This window comes from Chiloscyllium punctatum, chromosome 17 (genome assembly GCF_047496795.1).
Source record: "Chiloscyllium punctatum isolate Juve2018m chromosome 17, sChiPun1.3, whole genome shotgun sequence".
Lineage (NCBI taxonomy): Eukaryota > Metazoa > Chordata > Chondrichthyes > Orectolobiformes > Hemiscylliidae > Chiloscyllium > Chiloscyllium punctatum.
In genome coordinates this window covers 76,070,505-76,087,555 of record NC_092755.1, presented here as the reverse complement: position 1 = coordinate 76,087,555, position 17,051 = coordinate 76,070,505, and the positions used below count along the sequence as shown (strand labels likewise).

Sequence of the window (17,051 nt, the reverse complement as noted above, 5' to 3'; positions counted from 1 at the left end):
CCTCCTTACTAACACCTAGGGGCTAGTGCCAAAAGTGGGACAGCTATCTCTTGGCCTAGTCAAGGCACAGCTGATGTAGTCATATTCACAGAATCCTAATTTACATACAACCCAGAGAATACCACAACCATCCCTGGATACGTCCTGCCCCACTGAGACGAAAGACCCAATTGAGATGCTGCACAGTATATAAAGACTGCATCTTTTTATTTTTATTTGTTGTAGCATAGTCCTGTTCACAGTTCAGTCCATAATCAAAAGTAAAGGACTGAGGAAAGAATTGCTGCACTTCTAAAAAGCAAATTATGAAAATCACTGGGTCACATTTGCACTGTTGCTTTGCAAACAGTGGGGGTACATTTTTAAGAGGAGATAACACAGTACGGGGGTGCATGCAAAGTGAGCTTTGGCCAGCAACAGGTTGCTGATTGGTTTATGGAATTGTGACTAATTGTGAATGTCGGACAACATCAGGCTGATGATAATCTTCTGTATGGCTCACGGACATCTGAACAGCTTTTGGGTGTGAACAATTACAATACTGTTTAAGAAGGGTGGTAAGGACAAGCCAGGTAACTATAGACCAGTGAGCCTGATATTGGTGGTGGACAAGTTGTTGGAGGGAATCCTGAGGGACAGGATGTACATGTATTTGGAAAGGCAAGGACTGATTAGGGATAGTCAACGTAGCTTTGTGCGTGGGAAATCATGTCTCACAAACTTGATTGAGTTTTTTGAGGAAGTAACAAAGAGGATTGAGGAGAGCAGAGTAGTAGATGTGATCTATATGGACTTCAGTAAGGCGTTCGACAAGGTTCCCCATGCGAGGTTGATTAGCAAGGTTAGATCTCATGGAATAAAGGGAGAACTAGCCATTTGGATACAGAGCTGGCTTAAAGGTAGAAGACAGACGGTGGTGGAGGGCTATTTTTCAGGCTGAAGGCCTGTGACCAGTGGAGTACCACAAGGATCGGTGCTGGGTCCTCTACTTTTTGTCATTTACATAAATGATTTGGATGCAAGCATAAGAAGTACAGTTAGTAAGTTTGCAGATGACACCAAAATTGGAGGTGTAGTGGACAGAGAAGAGGGTTACCTCAGATTACAACAGGATCTGGACCAGATGGGCCAATGGGCTGAGAAGTGGCAGATGGAGTTTAATTCAGATAAATGCAAGGTGCTGCATTTTGGGAAAGCAAATCTTGGCAGGACTTATACACTTAATGGTAAGGCCTAGGGAATGTTGCTGAACAAAGAGACCTTGGAGTGCAGGTTCATAGCTCTTGAAAGTGGAGTTACGGGTAGATAGGATAGTGAAGAAGGTGTTTGGTATGCTTTCCTTTATTGGTCAGAGTATTGAGTACAGGAGATGGGAGGTCATGTTGCGGCTGTACAGAACATTAGTTAGGCCACTGTTGGAACATTGCGTGCAATTCTAGTCTCCTTCCTATCGGAAAGATGTTGTGAAACTTGAAAAGATTCAGAAAAGATTTACAAGATGTTGCCAGGGTTGCAGGATTTGAGCTACAGAGAGAGGCTAAACAGGATGGGGCTGTTTTCCCTGGAGCGTCGGAGGCTGAGGGGTGACCTTATAGAGGTTGACAAAATTATGTGGGCATGGATAGGGTAAATAGACAAAGTCTTTTCCCTGGTTGGGGAGTCTAGAACTAGAGGGCATAGGTTTAGGGTGAGAGGGGAAAGATATAAAAGAGACCTAAGGGGCAGCTTTTTCACACAGAGGGTGGTGCGTGTATGGAATGAGCTGCCAGCGGAAGTGGTGGAAGCTGGTACAATTGAAACATTTAAAAGGCATTTGGATGGGTAAATGAATAGGGAGGGTTTGGAGGGATATGGGCCAGGTTCTGGCAAGAGGAACTAGATTGCGTTGGGATATCTGGTTGGCATGGACGGGTAGGACCGAAGGGTCTGTTTCCATCCTGTACATAGAGTCATAGAGATGTACAGCATGGAAACAGACCCTTCGGTCTAACCCGTCCATGCCGACCAGATATCCCAATCCAATCTAGTCCCACCTGCCAGCACCCGGCCCATATCCCTCCAAACCCTTCCTATTCATATACCCATCCAAATGCCTCTTAAATGTTGCAATTGTACCAGCCTCCATCACATCCTCTGGCAGTTCATTCCATACACTTACCACCCTCTGCGTGAAAAATTTGCCCCTTAGGTCTCTTTTATATCTTTCCCCTCTCACCCTAAACCTATGCCCTCTAGTTCTGGACTCCCCGACCCCAGGGAGAAGACTTTGCCTATTTATCCTATCTATGCCTCTCATAATTTTGTAAACCTCTACAACGTCACCCCTCAGCCTCCAACGCTCCAGGGAAAACAGCCCCAGCCTGTTCAGCCTCTCCCTGTAGCTCAGATCTTCCAACCCTGGCAACATCCTTGTAAATCTTTTCTGAACCCTTTCAAGTTTCGTAACATCTTTCCGATAGGTCTTTAGATATCTGATAGGGGAGGTATGTCTCTCTCTTCAGTGAAAATACCTGAAGCTAAAGAAAATAAGTTGTTTTCTCCTAGTAGTTGATATAACCTGTTACTTTTAACCAATAAATCAGAGTCTTTATAACTTGTGAACTCTCTGCCTCCTTGAAAATGTGAAAGAATCCGAAGCAAAAGCTCAGAAAACTGAAGGACTTGGGACACAAAATAAATTCCTCCATCAACCCTGACAACTGGTGACATTGAGCTATCTCCCCAATATTCTCCCCCCTCCATCCATACACCAATTTATTTGAGTGTGCATGCCTGGAAGATTGAAGTAAGATTCAAGAGTACATAGGTTACATCTCTTTTAGATTTGAGGATGATAAAACATTATAGTCCTTTAAAAGGATGGTCATCCCATGAAAAAGAGCTGAAATGAGACATTTCATTAGCAATAAGGCACCATGATTGTTGAGCAAGTGCTCAATTAAAAAATGCACAGATGAAACCAGATTTGGAAAATGACAAAAAAAAATATATTTGGGAAAGCAGTGAATTTAAGCTTCACTCAATCAGGGTAATGTTCTATACCATTAAGGAAACCAGACATTTTCATTGAGACATATGGGCAGTATTATTGACTTCAGGTGACAAGTCTGGCTGACAGGAAGTTAATTATTTGACATTCCATAGATAATGTAGAGAATGAAAGGGGATGAATATATCTCAAGATATTCTTGTCTATTTTTAAGTGTGCTCTCTTGAGATAACGGAGAAGTCAGGAGTGTTGCAGGCAGAATAAGACAGAGATTTAAATTAGTTGCATTTGTTCTTTTAAAGTTTTGTATAAATAATCTCCTTTGCTATTCCTGATCTCAGAAGTTAGAGAGATTTCAGAATTTAGAATGACTAAGGGTGATAGTCTTTGAGAGACTCAGCAAGACATCACAGTTTGGATTTCTGACTTTGCATGCTTGTGACAGTGTTTCTGACTTTAAGCATCTCAGACTTTGAACGTGGAAATTGCCCCATGAAAACCTGGCATAGTCAGCAAGATCTACTGATGAATTCAAATGAAGAAATATCCCCACAGACAGCAAACACCAGAGGGTGAGCATTGCTTATTTTATATCACCCATGGCTCTTGCTCGCTGGTGAGACTTCCTCGTAAACTAGGGGATCATGGAAACCTAAATGGAGTTAGAATGGTTGAAAGTCTGTAAGCAAAGAATTAAAACAAACTAGGGGGAAGCAAAAAGTTCAACAAACAACATTGTACACAGAATCACTGACAAGCAGGCTGGGAGAGAAAACTTAGCTTATGCTCCTCAGTGGTGAAATCCCTCATGAGACATCTCTTTAGTCAGCCCTAATAACGGATTGGCCACGGAGGACTATTTAGCAGCTGTTCCCAAAGGTGAAGAATCTATGGATGCAGTCAAGCACCTCAGGAAGACAGCAGAATGGTGAACAAGCTACTGAGGAGACATCATTCAAAAGACACAAATTTTGATTTGAGATCAACGCACTCCATACTACTATAAACTACACTTGGAATTTGAGAAGGAACAGTCTTCAATTGTAGTTAAATATATGTGGAATTATTTTCATTTGAAACAGGAAGCTATAATAGCATTTGCAATATTCTAAATTGCAATTGATAGTTTGACATAGAAGATTGCATTAGTAGAAAAAGCTGGATTAGAAATTGTAGAAGTCTACAATGGACAGTCTCAGTGTGTTCCTGATAGGCTTTCTCAAGAGGTTCTAAAGGAACAGTGAAGTTAGAAACAGTCCAGAATAGGTTAACCCACAGTGTGCACCTGTGTTTACAACTGGATAAACAAAATCAAGAACTACGAGAAATGTAAATAGCTGCAAAGGAGAAGTGATGACTGACAGGAAAGTGCTGCTGTCCCACCTAATAGAGTGCAAGTTTTGTCTCAAAAGTGACAAATACCAGAAGACATCACCACATCCAGTTGCAAGTCTTCTACTGGCCTTATTTATCACCCTCACTATATGTCATGCAAACTTCAAAAAATTTTGGATCTAAACCCCTTGGTGTCTCTGTTCTACAACATTACCCAAAGCCCTACTTTTAATTGTATAAGTCATGCCCTTGTTTGTTTTACCAAAATGCAAAACCTTGCATTTATCCAAATAAAATTGCCATCCTTCAGCCCATAGACCCCATTGGTCAAGATCTCTCTGTAACATTAAATAACCTTCTTCACTGTACCACCAATTTTGGTGTCATTTGCAAATTTACTAACTAACCATGCCTTCTATATTTTAATCTAAATCATTAATATAAATGACAAACAAAAGTGGACCCAGCATCGATCCCTGTGGAAGGCCACTGGTAACAGGCTTCCAGTCCAAAAACTAATCATCCACCATCACATTCTGTCTCTTGATGTAAGCCAATTTTGTATCCAATTGGCAAGCTCACCCTGAATCCCAGGTGATCTAATTTTACTAATCAAAGGCTTTATTAATGCACAAGTAAACAATGTCAACCGTTCTGCCCTTATCAATCTTCTTGGTTACTTTCTGAAAAAACTCAATCAAGTTTCTGAGCCAGAATTTCCCTCGCACAAAACCACACTGACTATCCCTAGTCATTCCTTGCCTCTCCAAAGGCATTTAAATTCTATCTTTCAGAATCACTTCCAACAACTTACCCACCACCTAAGTCAGACTCAGATATATTGTTCCCAGGCTACTCATTACATCCTTTATTAAACAAAGGCACAACATTAGCCACTCTCCAGTTCTCCAGCACCTCAACCCTTTCAAGTTTCACAACATCTTTCCAATAGGAAGGAGACCAGAATTGCACGCAATATGCCAACAGTGGCCTAACCAATGTCTTGTACAGCCGCAACATGACCTCCCAACTCCTATACTCAATACTCTGACCAATAAAGGAAAGCATACCAAATGCCTTCTTCACTATCCTATCTATCTGCGACTCCACTTTCAAGGAACTATGAACCTGCAATCCAAGGTCTCTTTGTTCAGCAACACTCCCTAGGCCTTACCATTAAGTGTATATGTCCTGCTAAGATTTGCTTTCCCAAAATGCAGCACCTCGCATTTATCTGAATTAAACTCCATCTGCCACTTCTCAGCCCATTGGCCCATCTGGTCCAGATCCTGTTGTAATCTGAGATAACCGTCTTCGCTGTCCACTACACCTCCAATTTTGGTGTCATCTGCAAACTTACTAACTGTACCTCTTATGCTTGCACCCAAATCATTTACGTAAATGACAAAAAATAGAGGACCCAGCACTGATCCTTGTGGTACTCCACTGGTCACAGGCCTCCAGTCTGAAAAACAACCCTCCACCACCACCCTCTGTCTTCTACCTTTGAGCCAGTTCTGTATCCAAATGGCTAGTTCTCCCTTTATTCCATGAGATCTAACCTTGCTAATCAGTGTCCCATGGGGAACCTTGTTGAACGCCTTACTGAAGTCCATATAGATCACATCTACTGCTCTGCCCTCCTCAATCTTCTTTGTTACTTCTTCAAAGTTTCCCACGCACAAAGCCATGTTGATTATTCCTAATCAGTCCTTGCCTTTCCAAATACATGTACATCCTTTCCCTCAGGATTCCCTTCAACAACTTGCCCACCACCACTCAGGTCAGGCTCACCGGTCTATAGTTCATAAAATGTTCTTGCATTTTATGGACCAAAGCCAGAGGAACAACATGTGATATATCGAGAGCTAGATGCCAGTAAAGATATTGAACAAATTACAGAAAGGTGGTTCCAGGTGATGCAATTGCTCAAAAAGATTAGATAACTAATGGGATGCCACAATATTGAATAGACAGGAAAATCTATTGGAAAATGCAAAATTGCTTTAATATCTATGAAGGCTGATAAGGGGCAATGGATTGGTAGAATGACTTAGAAGAATGGAAAATAAGTAAGTATAGATCAAACTCCAGAAATGACTAAGGAGATGTATTCCTGCTGAGGAATCACTCGCATACAGGTAAAGTATATCTGATTAGGCTTCACACAGCATCTAAACAGTCATAGCCCTGAAAGTCTTCAACAGGTTAGTAAATGTCACAGTCTCACTCAAAAACACAGACTTCCCAAAAATAGAAGCGGAAATCCCCTTCACCAAGAGGTGTTTGTAGCTATCAAACAAAATGGGAGATAAAGCTTTCCAGGAGACTTAACAAAAGAGTTCGAAAGTTGGGAAGAATGTGGCATGTGTTTAGCATTCCAGATAGAGGTCAATTTAATCATATAGATGGGTTTGCACAGAAAAGGTCCTACCAGACAGAACTTATAAAGGTCAAAGCTAGGATGATAGCAAATATGTAAAATGCTGGAGAAACTCACCAGGTCTGGCAGCATCTGTAAACAAAGAAAAATAGTTAATGTTTTGAGTTCAATCTGACGTCTTCTCGGTTAATAACAAGGGTTTTGAAGAGAGCTTAGAAAATAAAGGTTCTTCTATGCAAGATTCCCCAAGGCAGTAAAGGTAATTTTGAAATTTTATTTAGCTACTTTTTCACAGGAAAAAATATAAATTGCTTTTCTGTAGGAGATCACCTTCAGAAGGTGGTGTTTCCACAATTTCAATTGGAAGGCACAGACTGAGAAGGAAACTTTGGAAATTAAATGTGTATAAGGTTTGTCAGATGATTCCAGGGTGTGATACTTTCCATTGTGTGCAAGGGCCATTTTGTTAAAGTTACATCTAACCAAAATAAGATCTCGCCTTGTTTTATTAGCACCATGATGGAAAACCTTCGGGTATCTTTATATTGCACATGAATGACTTTTTATAAAGTGGTGCTCACTGATTTGAAAAGAAGTTATTTTTAGGAATGGAACAGGATTTAAGATTCACAGTCAGGCTTCTCAGGCTTTTAAATACATTGGGTTGAAAATAAGGTTGAGAGAGGCAGCTGTTACCTAGCTTCAATCCTTCAACTTAAAAGTATGTTAACCCTATCACAGACAATTTTGTGCCAAGTCCTCACGAAAAGACACAGCTGATTTCAAAGCTGAAATGCTATAATGACAAGGTCAAAGAACTTGTACCAGTAAATGAAATATTTTTAAAAAAGAAGAAACATGAACTGAAATTTCCATCTTTTGATGAGTATATAAAAATACTTGGTTTTATTGATACCTCTTGTACAGGTGTGTTTTCAAGCTTAAGTAGTTTCACGATGTGTGTTATTGGAAAAAAGGAAATGTTGCACCTTGGCTTGGGAAACCAAGAAAATGGGACTAACAGAAAGTGCTCTGCTGCTGAAATGGTTGCATTTTGTAAGGCAGTTGACATGGCATTCTTATCATGGATATTAAAAAAAAACTATTATATTAAGCAAAGGCTAATGGAAACATACCTACCAAATGTTGCCATTCTTAGAATAACGTGCACTTTACAAAATGTGTGAAGGAGAAGAGATTGGCCCAGAAATTCTGATCCATGTCATAATCCATTTTTGAAACCTGACCAGATCACAAAATACCCACGTCTCTTTTAATGACTCTTGCTCTGGAGATTCGTGGATAAGGGCCTCCTATTTAGAAATTTATCCAGGAATCACTGAATCGAACAGTGGAGAGAATCAGTGTGGAAACAACACCCCCTTTTACAGCACGAAGCGCAGTATTTTGAAGTTTTCCAGTAGACACTTTGAAAGCTTTCATGAAAGGGCAAGTTTGTAAGGCAAAAGAGGTGCATCTATTGCACCCAGTGTGGTCTCCTCTACATGGAGGAGACAGGATGCCTTCTTACGGATCATTTCAAAGAACATCTCTGGGACACCCACAACCACCAACCCCACCGCCTCATGGCTGAACACTTCAACTCCCCCTCCCACTCCATCAAGGACATTCAGGTCCTGGGTCTCCTCCACCACCAAACCATTGCCACCTGACACCTGGAGGAGGAACGCCTCATATTCCACCTTGGGACCCTGCAACCACATGGGATAAATGTGGATTTCAACAGCTTCCTCATTTCCCCTCCCCCCACATCATCCCAGTCCCAAGCCTCCAACTCGGCACCACCATTCAGACCCGTCCATCACTGCCCCCCCCCCGACCTATCACTTTCTCTCTCACCTTCATCCACCTATTGCTTTCCCAGCTACCTCAACCAACCCCACCCCACCTCTCATTTATCTCTCAGCCCTGACCCACAAGCCTCATTCCTAAAGAACAGCTTATGCCTAAAACATCAATTCTCCTGCTCCTCGGATGCTGCCTGACCTGTTCCGCTTTTCCAGCACCACACTCTCGACTCTGTCTCCAGCATTTGCAGTCCTCAGTTTCTCCTAAATGAGGAGTATAGCTTGAGTAGGTGAGAAATGACAGGATTTTGAGGAGTTAGTGTGCCAGGAAGGTGAAGTACTTGTATGTTAAGTGGGTGAGGTGAGTTGGTTGCCAAGAATGCAGATGAGATCTTCGGGCATATAAGGGAGAGTCCAGGTGGGAGATGTCAAGTCAATGGGGGTTATTGTGTTGGAACTAGGAGTGTGAATCAGGTTGGATCAGTAGGGTTGGATCCCAGGAGAGGTGGCAGTTGTTGGAAATGGTGGGGCATATAGGGATCATGGCAAGTAAAGTTGGGGGTGCTATGGAGAGTCAGGGATTCAGTTGAGTAGTTACCCAGGAGTTACAGAAGGTTTTTAAACTTTTAACATTTCCTGACTAACTATTACATTTAGAAGTTTTCTCAGAGGGTTCCAGATGCAGGAATTTGCCTACTGGACTTTTCAATTTTCCATGCAATTTATTCAGAGACTGAACACATTCAGAGTCAGTGTTTATGTTGGACTGAGGAGTGCGAATAAAGAAATGTGGAAGACAGACCAGTTCTAACCTCCTACATTACAAGATGAATATTGACCATATTAACACTTGTAACTATTTTGATCAATATTTATTTTTTAACCACCATCACATGCAGAAACTGGCTGTTGTATTTTGCTATATTGCAACAGTGACTACCATAAAATTTCATTGGTGCTTTCCAATGTCCTGAGGTTGTGAAGGGTGCTGCATAAACGCAAGTCTTTATTCTTTTACACCCACAACTTATTAATAAAATCAGAAATTTCCTACACCTAGACTGATAAATGGGAGGCAGTTGGGAGCTTCTGCAAGCATTTCTAACATTAAACCATCTCTTTTCAGAATTGTGCCCATTTTTAAATATATTTGTTGTGGGTTTTATTTTTATTTCATAAATTATTCAAACAAAGAAGGAATGTATAACTTTAAGAAATCTGAGCAATCTGGTTGGTATATTTTGTGGTAATTCCAGTTTGCTAGATCTGGAAAGATTGATTAATTTAGTCTGCCAGTTTTTTGATCCTTGCTTGTTGTTAACTGATAACTTTATACTTTGTCCACTGAATGTCCACCTTTAATTCTGATGTGAAGGGCAAGAGAATAATAATTTAACATGTTTCAAAAAGTCAGATTGCAAAGCATTTGAATTACAATTTCTTTTTGTTACCCCCTGTTTAACTTTCAGTATTATGATTTCAGGCAAGGAATTACAAGCAGAGGAGTTTTACAAATATTGTGAAAATGAACACTAAACTAAATTGAAGAAATCCAACCTGTTGGTGGAGGTTCCCCAGTTTGAGCATGCTGTTCCAGTATTTCTTCACTACCAAGCCAACAGACATGGATGGACCTACTGACTTAGAGGAAGGAATACACTGTTCCTTTGTAAGAAGATCAACATAGTGTGTGAAACTCTGCAGCAATAGCACCAACCTACAGAAACAAATACAAGGTATACTTAGAATAGTGATCATATTAACTCTTTAGTTCTACTCCAATTTAATATCTTAAGTATACAATATTTGAATTTAAAATTATGATTTTTGTAAATAGGAGAGAATTTGTTACAATGTATTCAATCCATTGTATAAACCAATACTTGGAAAAAAGATAAATGTAACGCATCATTTTGTAGTGCCAGTTTTACACTGCAGTGTAGTTTTATATTTGGTTAATCATTCAGCAAAGATGATGTCACATTGTTATCCTATCAATTAAATTAAGCATACCATTATATGTTTTCCCAATTCCATTTTTTTGTACAGTTGCTAAGGTTCGCTTGGTATTTGTTATATATATTTACAACTCTGTCTGCAGCAGATAAGGTAGGTGTTAGAATAATTTTACGTGAATTATGCAAGATGCGATTTACAAGGGAGCTAGAAATGCTATTTCTGACACACGGATCTTGTCCATACAACGCCACACAGAAAACCACAGCTTTGGAGGCAAGTCTGCTGTACTGAAATAAATTCCAACTATTTACAGAAGAAAATGTTCTTATTGTATGTGCTCAATTTCAATACTAAATGAATGGTTTTCAAGGGCTTAAAATTCTACCCTATATGTTGTAATTAAATTATCCTTTGAGGGGTCCCATTGCAAACACAATAAAAAGGCATGATTTCAAATGAGCCCAAGAGCTGTTTGGCTAACTGACCTCAGGAAATCATGTTACAAGTGAGAAAGTGTACAACCACAACTTGTCGTTGGATATTCATTCACATCTGGTGTGATTCTGGGTACAGGCTCTAACATTATACTTTATCCATTATTTCAATGGGGATACTCTGTAATGCAGTGGTGGTGTTCCCAAGCAGGCAGTTCAAGGTTTTTAATTTTTTTTTCAATTTCTTTTATTTAACCTATTTTCTAATCAACCTGTTCAGAAATGTTATTACACACCTCTGGACAAGTGGGGCTGGAACCCAGGCCTCCTAGTCCGGAGGTAATGGATACTACCACAAGAGCCCTTCACAGGTTTGTAATGGATAAATGCAACGTTTTATTCACGTGGTGATCCCTTAGTCTGAAATGTTGACATCCTCAGACCTACTTCTGATATTATTGATTGAGCTACATCCTATACATCGGGAAATTCTCGAACACAGGTTTCCATACAAGTCACATCAGGTTCACTTAAAAACATTATATTCATTATGAATATTTTTTGTTTTTATGGGTTTTTGTAACTCAAATGTGCTTCAAATATTCATTTTTTAGGTACAAAAGGCAAAATAATGTAAATGCTGGAAATTGGAGATTTATACACAAAATGCTGAAAATACTCAGATGGTTAGTTGAGGAGAGAGAAACAAAGTGAATGTTGCATCTTTGTAATGAAACAAAGAACTGCAGATGCTGGAACTCTGTGGAGAGTAAACAGAGTTAACATTTTCGTGCCCAGTGAAACACCAGTTTCATCTTTAGTTTTGGGATCCACCTAGAATCACAACAATCTCCATAATGTACAATGTTCCTCGAACAGTTGTTTTCACCTAGATCCTACCTTATTGCCATGTAGTGTAATATTCGCACTCTCAAACTTTCTCTGTCCATCAGCACTGTCTCAGAGCTGTGCTGGCCCCCCCAGTTTAATTTTCCAGTTCGTTCGGAGTTCTAACAAGAAACTTTTTCTCTCCCTGTCAGACCTCAAGGAGCACAACCTGGAACAACTTTGAGATACCCACATTGCTCTGGAACATCACTCTCCTCCCTTTCTCCATGACTCCATGCTTTCTCCTGATCCCACCATTTGTTGGGTGTTTACTATTCCTTCTGACCTTCCAGTCTTTGAAATAGATCTTTCTTTACACGGCAAAGGTCTTAGTTTTATCCCTTTACACCCTACTTCAATGAATTTCAGGAACGATGATGTTGAACTCTTCTTATGTCACCTTTGTGCCCACTTCTTTTGACAGGAGTACTCTTTCAATCTCACAATGCCTTCACCCACCTCCAACAGTCTCCTTCGACTTGGACCTCTCCCTCTGGTCTTTTACCTGCACTCTGTTCATCAAGAACTATCAATGTAACATCAGTCACCTTAATTTTTCTGCCCCTCTCACCCATTCAAGCCTACCTCCCTCTGAACTGACTGCACTACATGCTCTTGGATCCAATCTTGACTTTGTCGTCAAGCCTGCCAACAAGAGTGGTGCTGTTGTTATGTGGCACACTGACTTCTACATGTGGAGGCTGAGCACCAACTCGCGGACACCTCTTCCTATCTACCCTGAACCGTAACCCCATCATCAAACATCAGGACATGTGTCCACAACTGTCACCAACCACATCTCTTCTGGTGATCTCCTCACAACAGCCTCTGAGCTCATCATCCCTCAACTCCATTCAACCCACTTCTCCAAACATACCTTCCAGGTGAAGGAGCAGAGTTTTATGGGCTCTATCCACAGAAAATGACACCGAATTTCCAGTTGCCTGCCACTTCAACACACGATTGTGTTCCTTTGCCAACATTTTTGTTGTAGTCCTGCTGCAATGTTCCAGCAAGCCTCAGCACAAGCGCAAAGAACAACAAGCTCAAAGAACAACACATCATTTTCCACTTTTGGATCCTGCAGCCTCTAGGGCTCAACATTGAATTAAATTATTTTACAGTCTCATTCCATTCTTCCATGTTTTCATTATCTCTTATTCAGCTTTGCTTCTGTCCTGGCCTGCTGTCTATTATCTCCTTGTTTTCCTACTCCTCATATCTCTCTCTCTCTCTTTAGGCTCTGTCCCAAAATTCTGTTTATCTCTTTCCCCCCACCCCCACTTCGGCTTCAGCATAAATACCAGTTTTTCCTAAACCAACAGATTATGATGAAGGGTCACCTGACTCAAAATGTTCATTCTGCCTTCTTCTCATTGATGCTGCCAGACCTGCTGAATTTTTCCAGCAATTTCTGTTTTTGTTTCAACTGTGTGTCTTTTTGTCAGAGTTGGACGATGTTGCACATTTGACGTGTTAAGCAGGCACAAAGGCAGAGGAGAGGGGAAAGAGAGAAAGGGACAAAAAGAAAGGTCCATGACAGGGTGGATGGTGAAATGACAAAAGGGCTGATGACAAAATGAGGTGGGAATGGGTCCAGTAAAGAAACAAAAGATGGGTCAAGAGGAGATGCAAATGATGACAATTTAATGTAAGATTGAGATCCAAGATACTGTAAATAGGGTTGTTCCTGCTTGGTTAAAATATTCCAACTTTGTGCATGTACAAATTGCATTCACTGTTACCTCACCAGTCTGTGGAAGCTGCATTTAGGGTGATGGCATTTGGTGTACGTTTGGAGAAAACCTTTTGTTAACTTATGCCTGTAGTTTTGTACATTTCCAGAATCATTATATTCAATTAATTCAATATAACACAGGAACAGGCCCTTCGGCCCACCAAGCCTGTGTCGATTTCTAGTCTTATTTTAACCCACTACTTACCACCCATATATGGTTTCTATCCCTGTGTTCACCTCACATTCATGTGCCTATCAAGATAAGCTTTAATTGTTGCTAATGTGTCTGCTTCCACTGTCTCCAATGGCAGTATGTTCCAGGCATACAACACCCTCTGTTGGAAAAGTTTTCCCTGCACTTCTCCCCTAAACTTGCTCCTCTCACTTTGAACCTTTGCCCTCATGTAGTTAACCTTTTCACCCTGGGAAAAACCCTCTGACTATCCACCCTATCTATGTCTGTCATAATGTTATCCTCTATCAGGTCACCCCTCAACCTCCAACTTTCCAGTGAAAACAGTCCAAGTTTATCCAACCTCTCCTCATAAATAAAACCCTCCAGACAAGGCAACAACCTGGTAGTCTTCTCTGATGTTAACCCAGCAACTCGTACAATGTGTTTTTATTTTATTTAATCCAGTTGCTGCAGCTTAATTGACCTGTGCCATTGTCAGCTGCTTGCTCAGTTGCTCAAAAATGGATCTTTCAAAATGCAACAATGCCATCTGGTGGTCAATAAGTACAGCAAAAGATTTATTAGTAAACTTGCAATTTTATACATTTTAACTGCAGAAAGGGTACCAGAACATTTCATAGAGGGTAATATGCACAAAAATCACAAGCAGGAGATTTTGGAGAGCGAACTGAAAATGGGAATAGTATTGCTGTAGTATTCCTCCGTAAGCCCCCTCACATAACATTTTCCAGTACATCAAAGACTGTACTGGTTTTGTATCTTGCTCTCATCTGGGACTGGAAATGTTGATCAATTTTGCTTCCAATTTCCACCTTCTTCTCATCTTTACTTGGTCTATTTCTGGGAGAAAGTGAGGACTGCAGATGCTGGAGATCAGAATCAAAAAGTGTGGCACTGGAAAAGCACATCAAGTCAGGCAGCATGGGAGGAGCAGGAGAATCAATGTGTTGGGGATAAGCCCTTGATCAGGAAAGGTAATTCCTGATGAAGGGCCTACGCTTGAAACGTTGATTGTCCTGCTCCTTGGATGTTGCCTGACTTGCTGTGCTTTTCCAGTGCCACACCTTTTGATTCTGATCTCCAGCATCTGCAGTCCTCACTTTCTCCCAGAAATAGACCAAGTAAAGATGAGAAGGTGGAAATTGGAAGCATAATACCTTATCCCCATCCCATAACACCATCCTATGCAAATTACAGGAGTGTAACACTTGTCCTTTTAGCTCCTCCCTCCTGAATCACTCCATCCAGGTGAAGCAGCAATTTACTTGTATTTCCTTCAATCTAGCCTGCTGTATTAGCTATTCAAGATATTGTTTCTGCTGCACAGATGTGCCCAAATGGAGACTGGGTAACCATTTTGAGTAACATCTCTGCTCAGTCCACCAGTTAACTTGACCTTCCAGTCACTTGCCACTCAATATGCCATCTTACTCTCATGCTCACACCTCTGTACTAAGTGTTCTGAAGTGTTCCAGTGAATAGCACTTCATTTCTGTTTAGGCATTTTACAGCTTTCTGCACTCAATATAATTTCAACAACTTTAAACCATGAACTCTGTCCTCCATTTTGATAATTCCAAAATCCGCCTACCTGCATTTCAGTGTCTATATCTTCCTCCTATGTTTATGTTTTCAATCAGATCAGACCTACGTTCTGGTATTAACACCCACTTCAGATGTATGCTTTGCCCTTTCTCTACAACCATTACTACTGCCTTTGCTTTTGGTTCTATGACATCTTTGACCTCCATTCTCCCTCACCCTCAAACCTTTCCTTGACCTTCCCTTCTGTTCCACTGCTTCTTGCCACATTCTTCAACAGTTGAAAACTCAATTTTCCATCTGTCTTTAGTTTTGAAGAGAGATACTAGACTTGTAACAATTACACTGTCTCTCTCTCTCTCTCCTCAGGTGCTACCAGACCTGCCAAGTGCTTCCAGCATTTTCTATTTCAGATCTCCAGCATCTGCATTATTTTGCATAATCAAAAACATAGCTTTCACAATCTTGAATATAGAGCTGGAGGAGATTGCAGTGATAGGATAACTATAAGGTAACTGAGGAATTTGAATCTGATGTAAGGAAAGAGAGCAAAGGAATCAGGCATTATAGATGAGCAGGCCTTCATGGGTGATGTAGTGTACACAGTAGAGGTTGAAATGAACTACAGTTTTACAAAGGAATGAATTCGGGAAGAAGACAAGATGTACATTGGAGAAATTGATTCCAGAAGTGGCTAAAGTGTATAAACAGTGAATGAAAATAGGACAGAGGTTGGTGATGCTACAGAGCTGGAAATTAGCAATCTAGTGAGGGATATTTGATTAGAACTTCAGCTTGTGGTTACTTTTGACAACTAGGGTGTAAACTATCTGATACAATTTAAAGGAGCAATCAGAAAGAAGATGAAATTGTACGCCTCAAGTCTTGTTAAGGATCAATTGGAAGAAGTACTGAATCATTGTCAGACAAGCAACACTGAATGAATTACGAAGTCAAGGGTGATGAAGGAGAAGAACTGGGTGTCATCAACATAAATGTGCTAACAGTTATTATGTAGAGGTACCAGTGTTGGACTGGGGTGGACAAAGTCAGAAGTCACAGGACACCAGGTTATAGTCCATTAAGTTTATTTGAAATCACCAGCTTTTGGAGCACTGCTCCTTTGTCAGGTGAAGTGGTCATTGTAATTGGGATAGTGTGTAAATGAGGGAGAGGATTGTGAATCTAATAGGCCAAGCAGGGGCAAGAGAAGAACAGGAGGGTGGGATCTTAAGGTAGAAGTGGAGGAGAGAGAATGGAATGTTGGATTAAGCTGACTGCCATCAACAGTCAAAAAAGATTATCACAGTTACACTGGAGAAATAGAATACTGCAGGTCCGGAAACTCTGAAATCGAAACAGAAAATGCTGAAAAAAAAGTCAGATCAGGTAGCATCCTGGGAGAAAACAGTTAACTTTTACATAAGAGTCGAAAAGTGTGGCGCTGGCCAAGCAAGTCAGACAGCATCTGAGGAACAGGAGGGTCAACGTTTCAGGCAAAAGTCCTTCATCAGAAATGTGGCGGGGTGGGGGTGCTGAGAGATAAATAGAAGGGTAGGGTTTGGGGTGGGGGGGGAAGGTAACTGGGCATGCGATAGGTAGATGCAGATTGGGGGGTGGGGGGTGATAGTGATAGTTGGGAGAGGAGGATGGAGCAGATAGCTGGGAAGGACGATGAACAGGTGGGACAGTTCAAGACAGCGGTGTCGGCTTTTACTTAACCCGGTTTCTGTATCTGCAGCTGCTACTAGTTCTGCTTAGCTTTATTCAGAATTTTCT

General features: G+C 40.8%; 1 protein-coding gene across 7 annotated transcripts in view; it reads right to left on the bottom strand.

The window, feature by feature from the left end:
• The window catches only part of ccdc157 (coiled-coil domain containing 157), a 54,736-nt gene that overhangs the window by 22,103 nt on the left and 15,582 nt on the right, over nt 1-17,051 (bottom strand). For 4 of the 7 annotated variants that reach the window (XR_011962982.1, XR_011962983.1, XM_072587561.1 and 1 more), the window contains exon 3: nt 10,073-10,232. The exons of 2 other annotated variants lie outside the window; for them this stretch is intronic. Coding sequence is in view for 3 of the 5 variants with exons in the window: in XM_072587561.1 (XP_072443662.1) it covers nt 10,073-10,232 (160 nt within the window). In the remaining 2 variants the exon portion in view is untranslated. Of the gene's footprint in view, nt 1-6,568; nt 6,840-10,072; nt 10,233-17,051 lie in introns of those variants that run through there. One more of the 7 variants, XM_072587566.1, reaches the window with a different exon arrangement.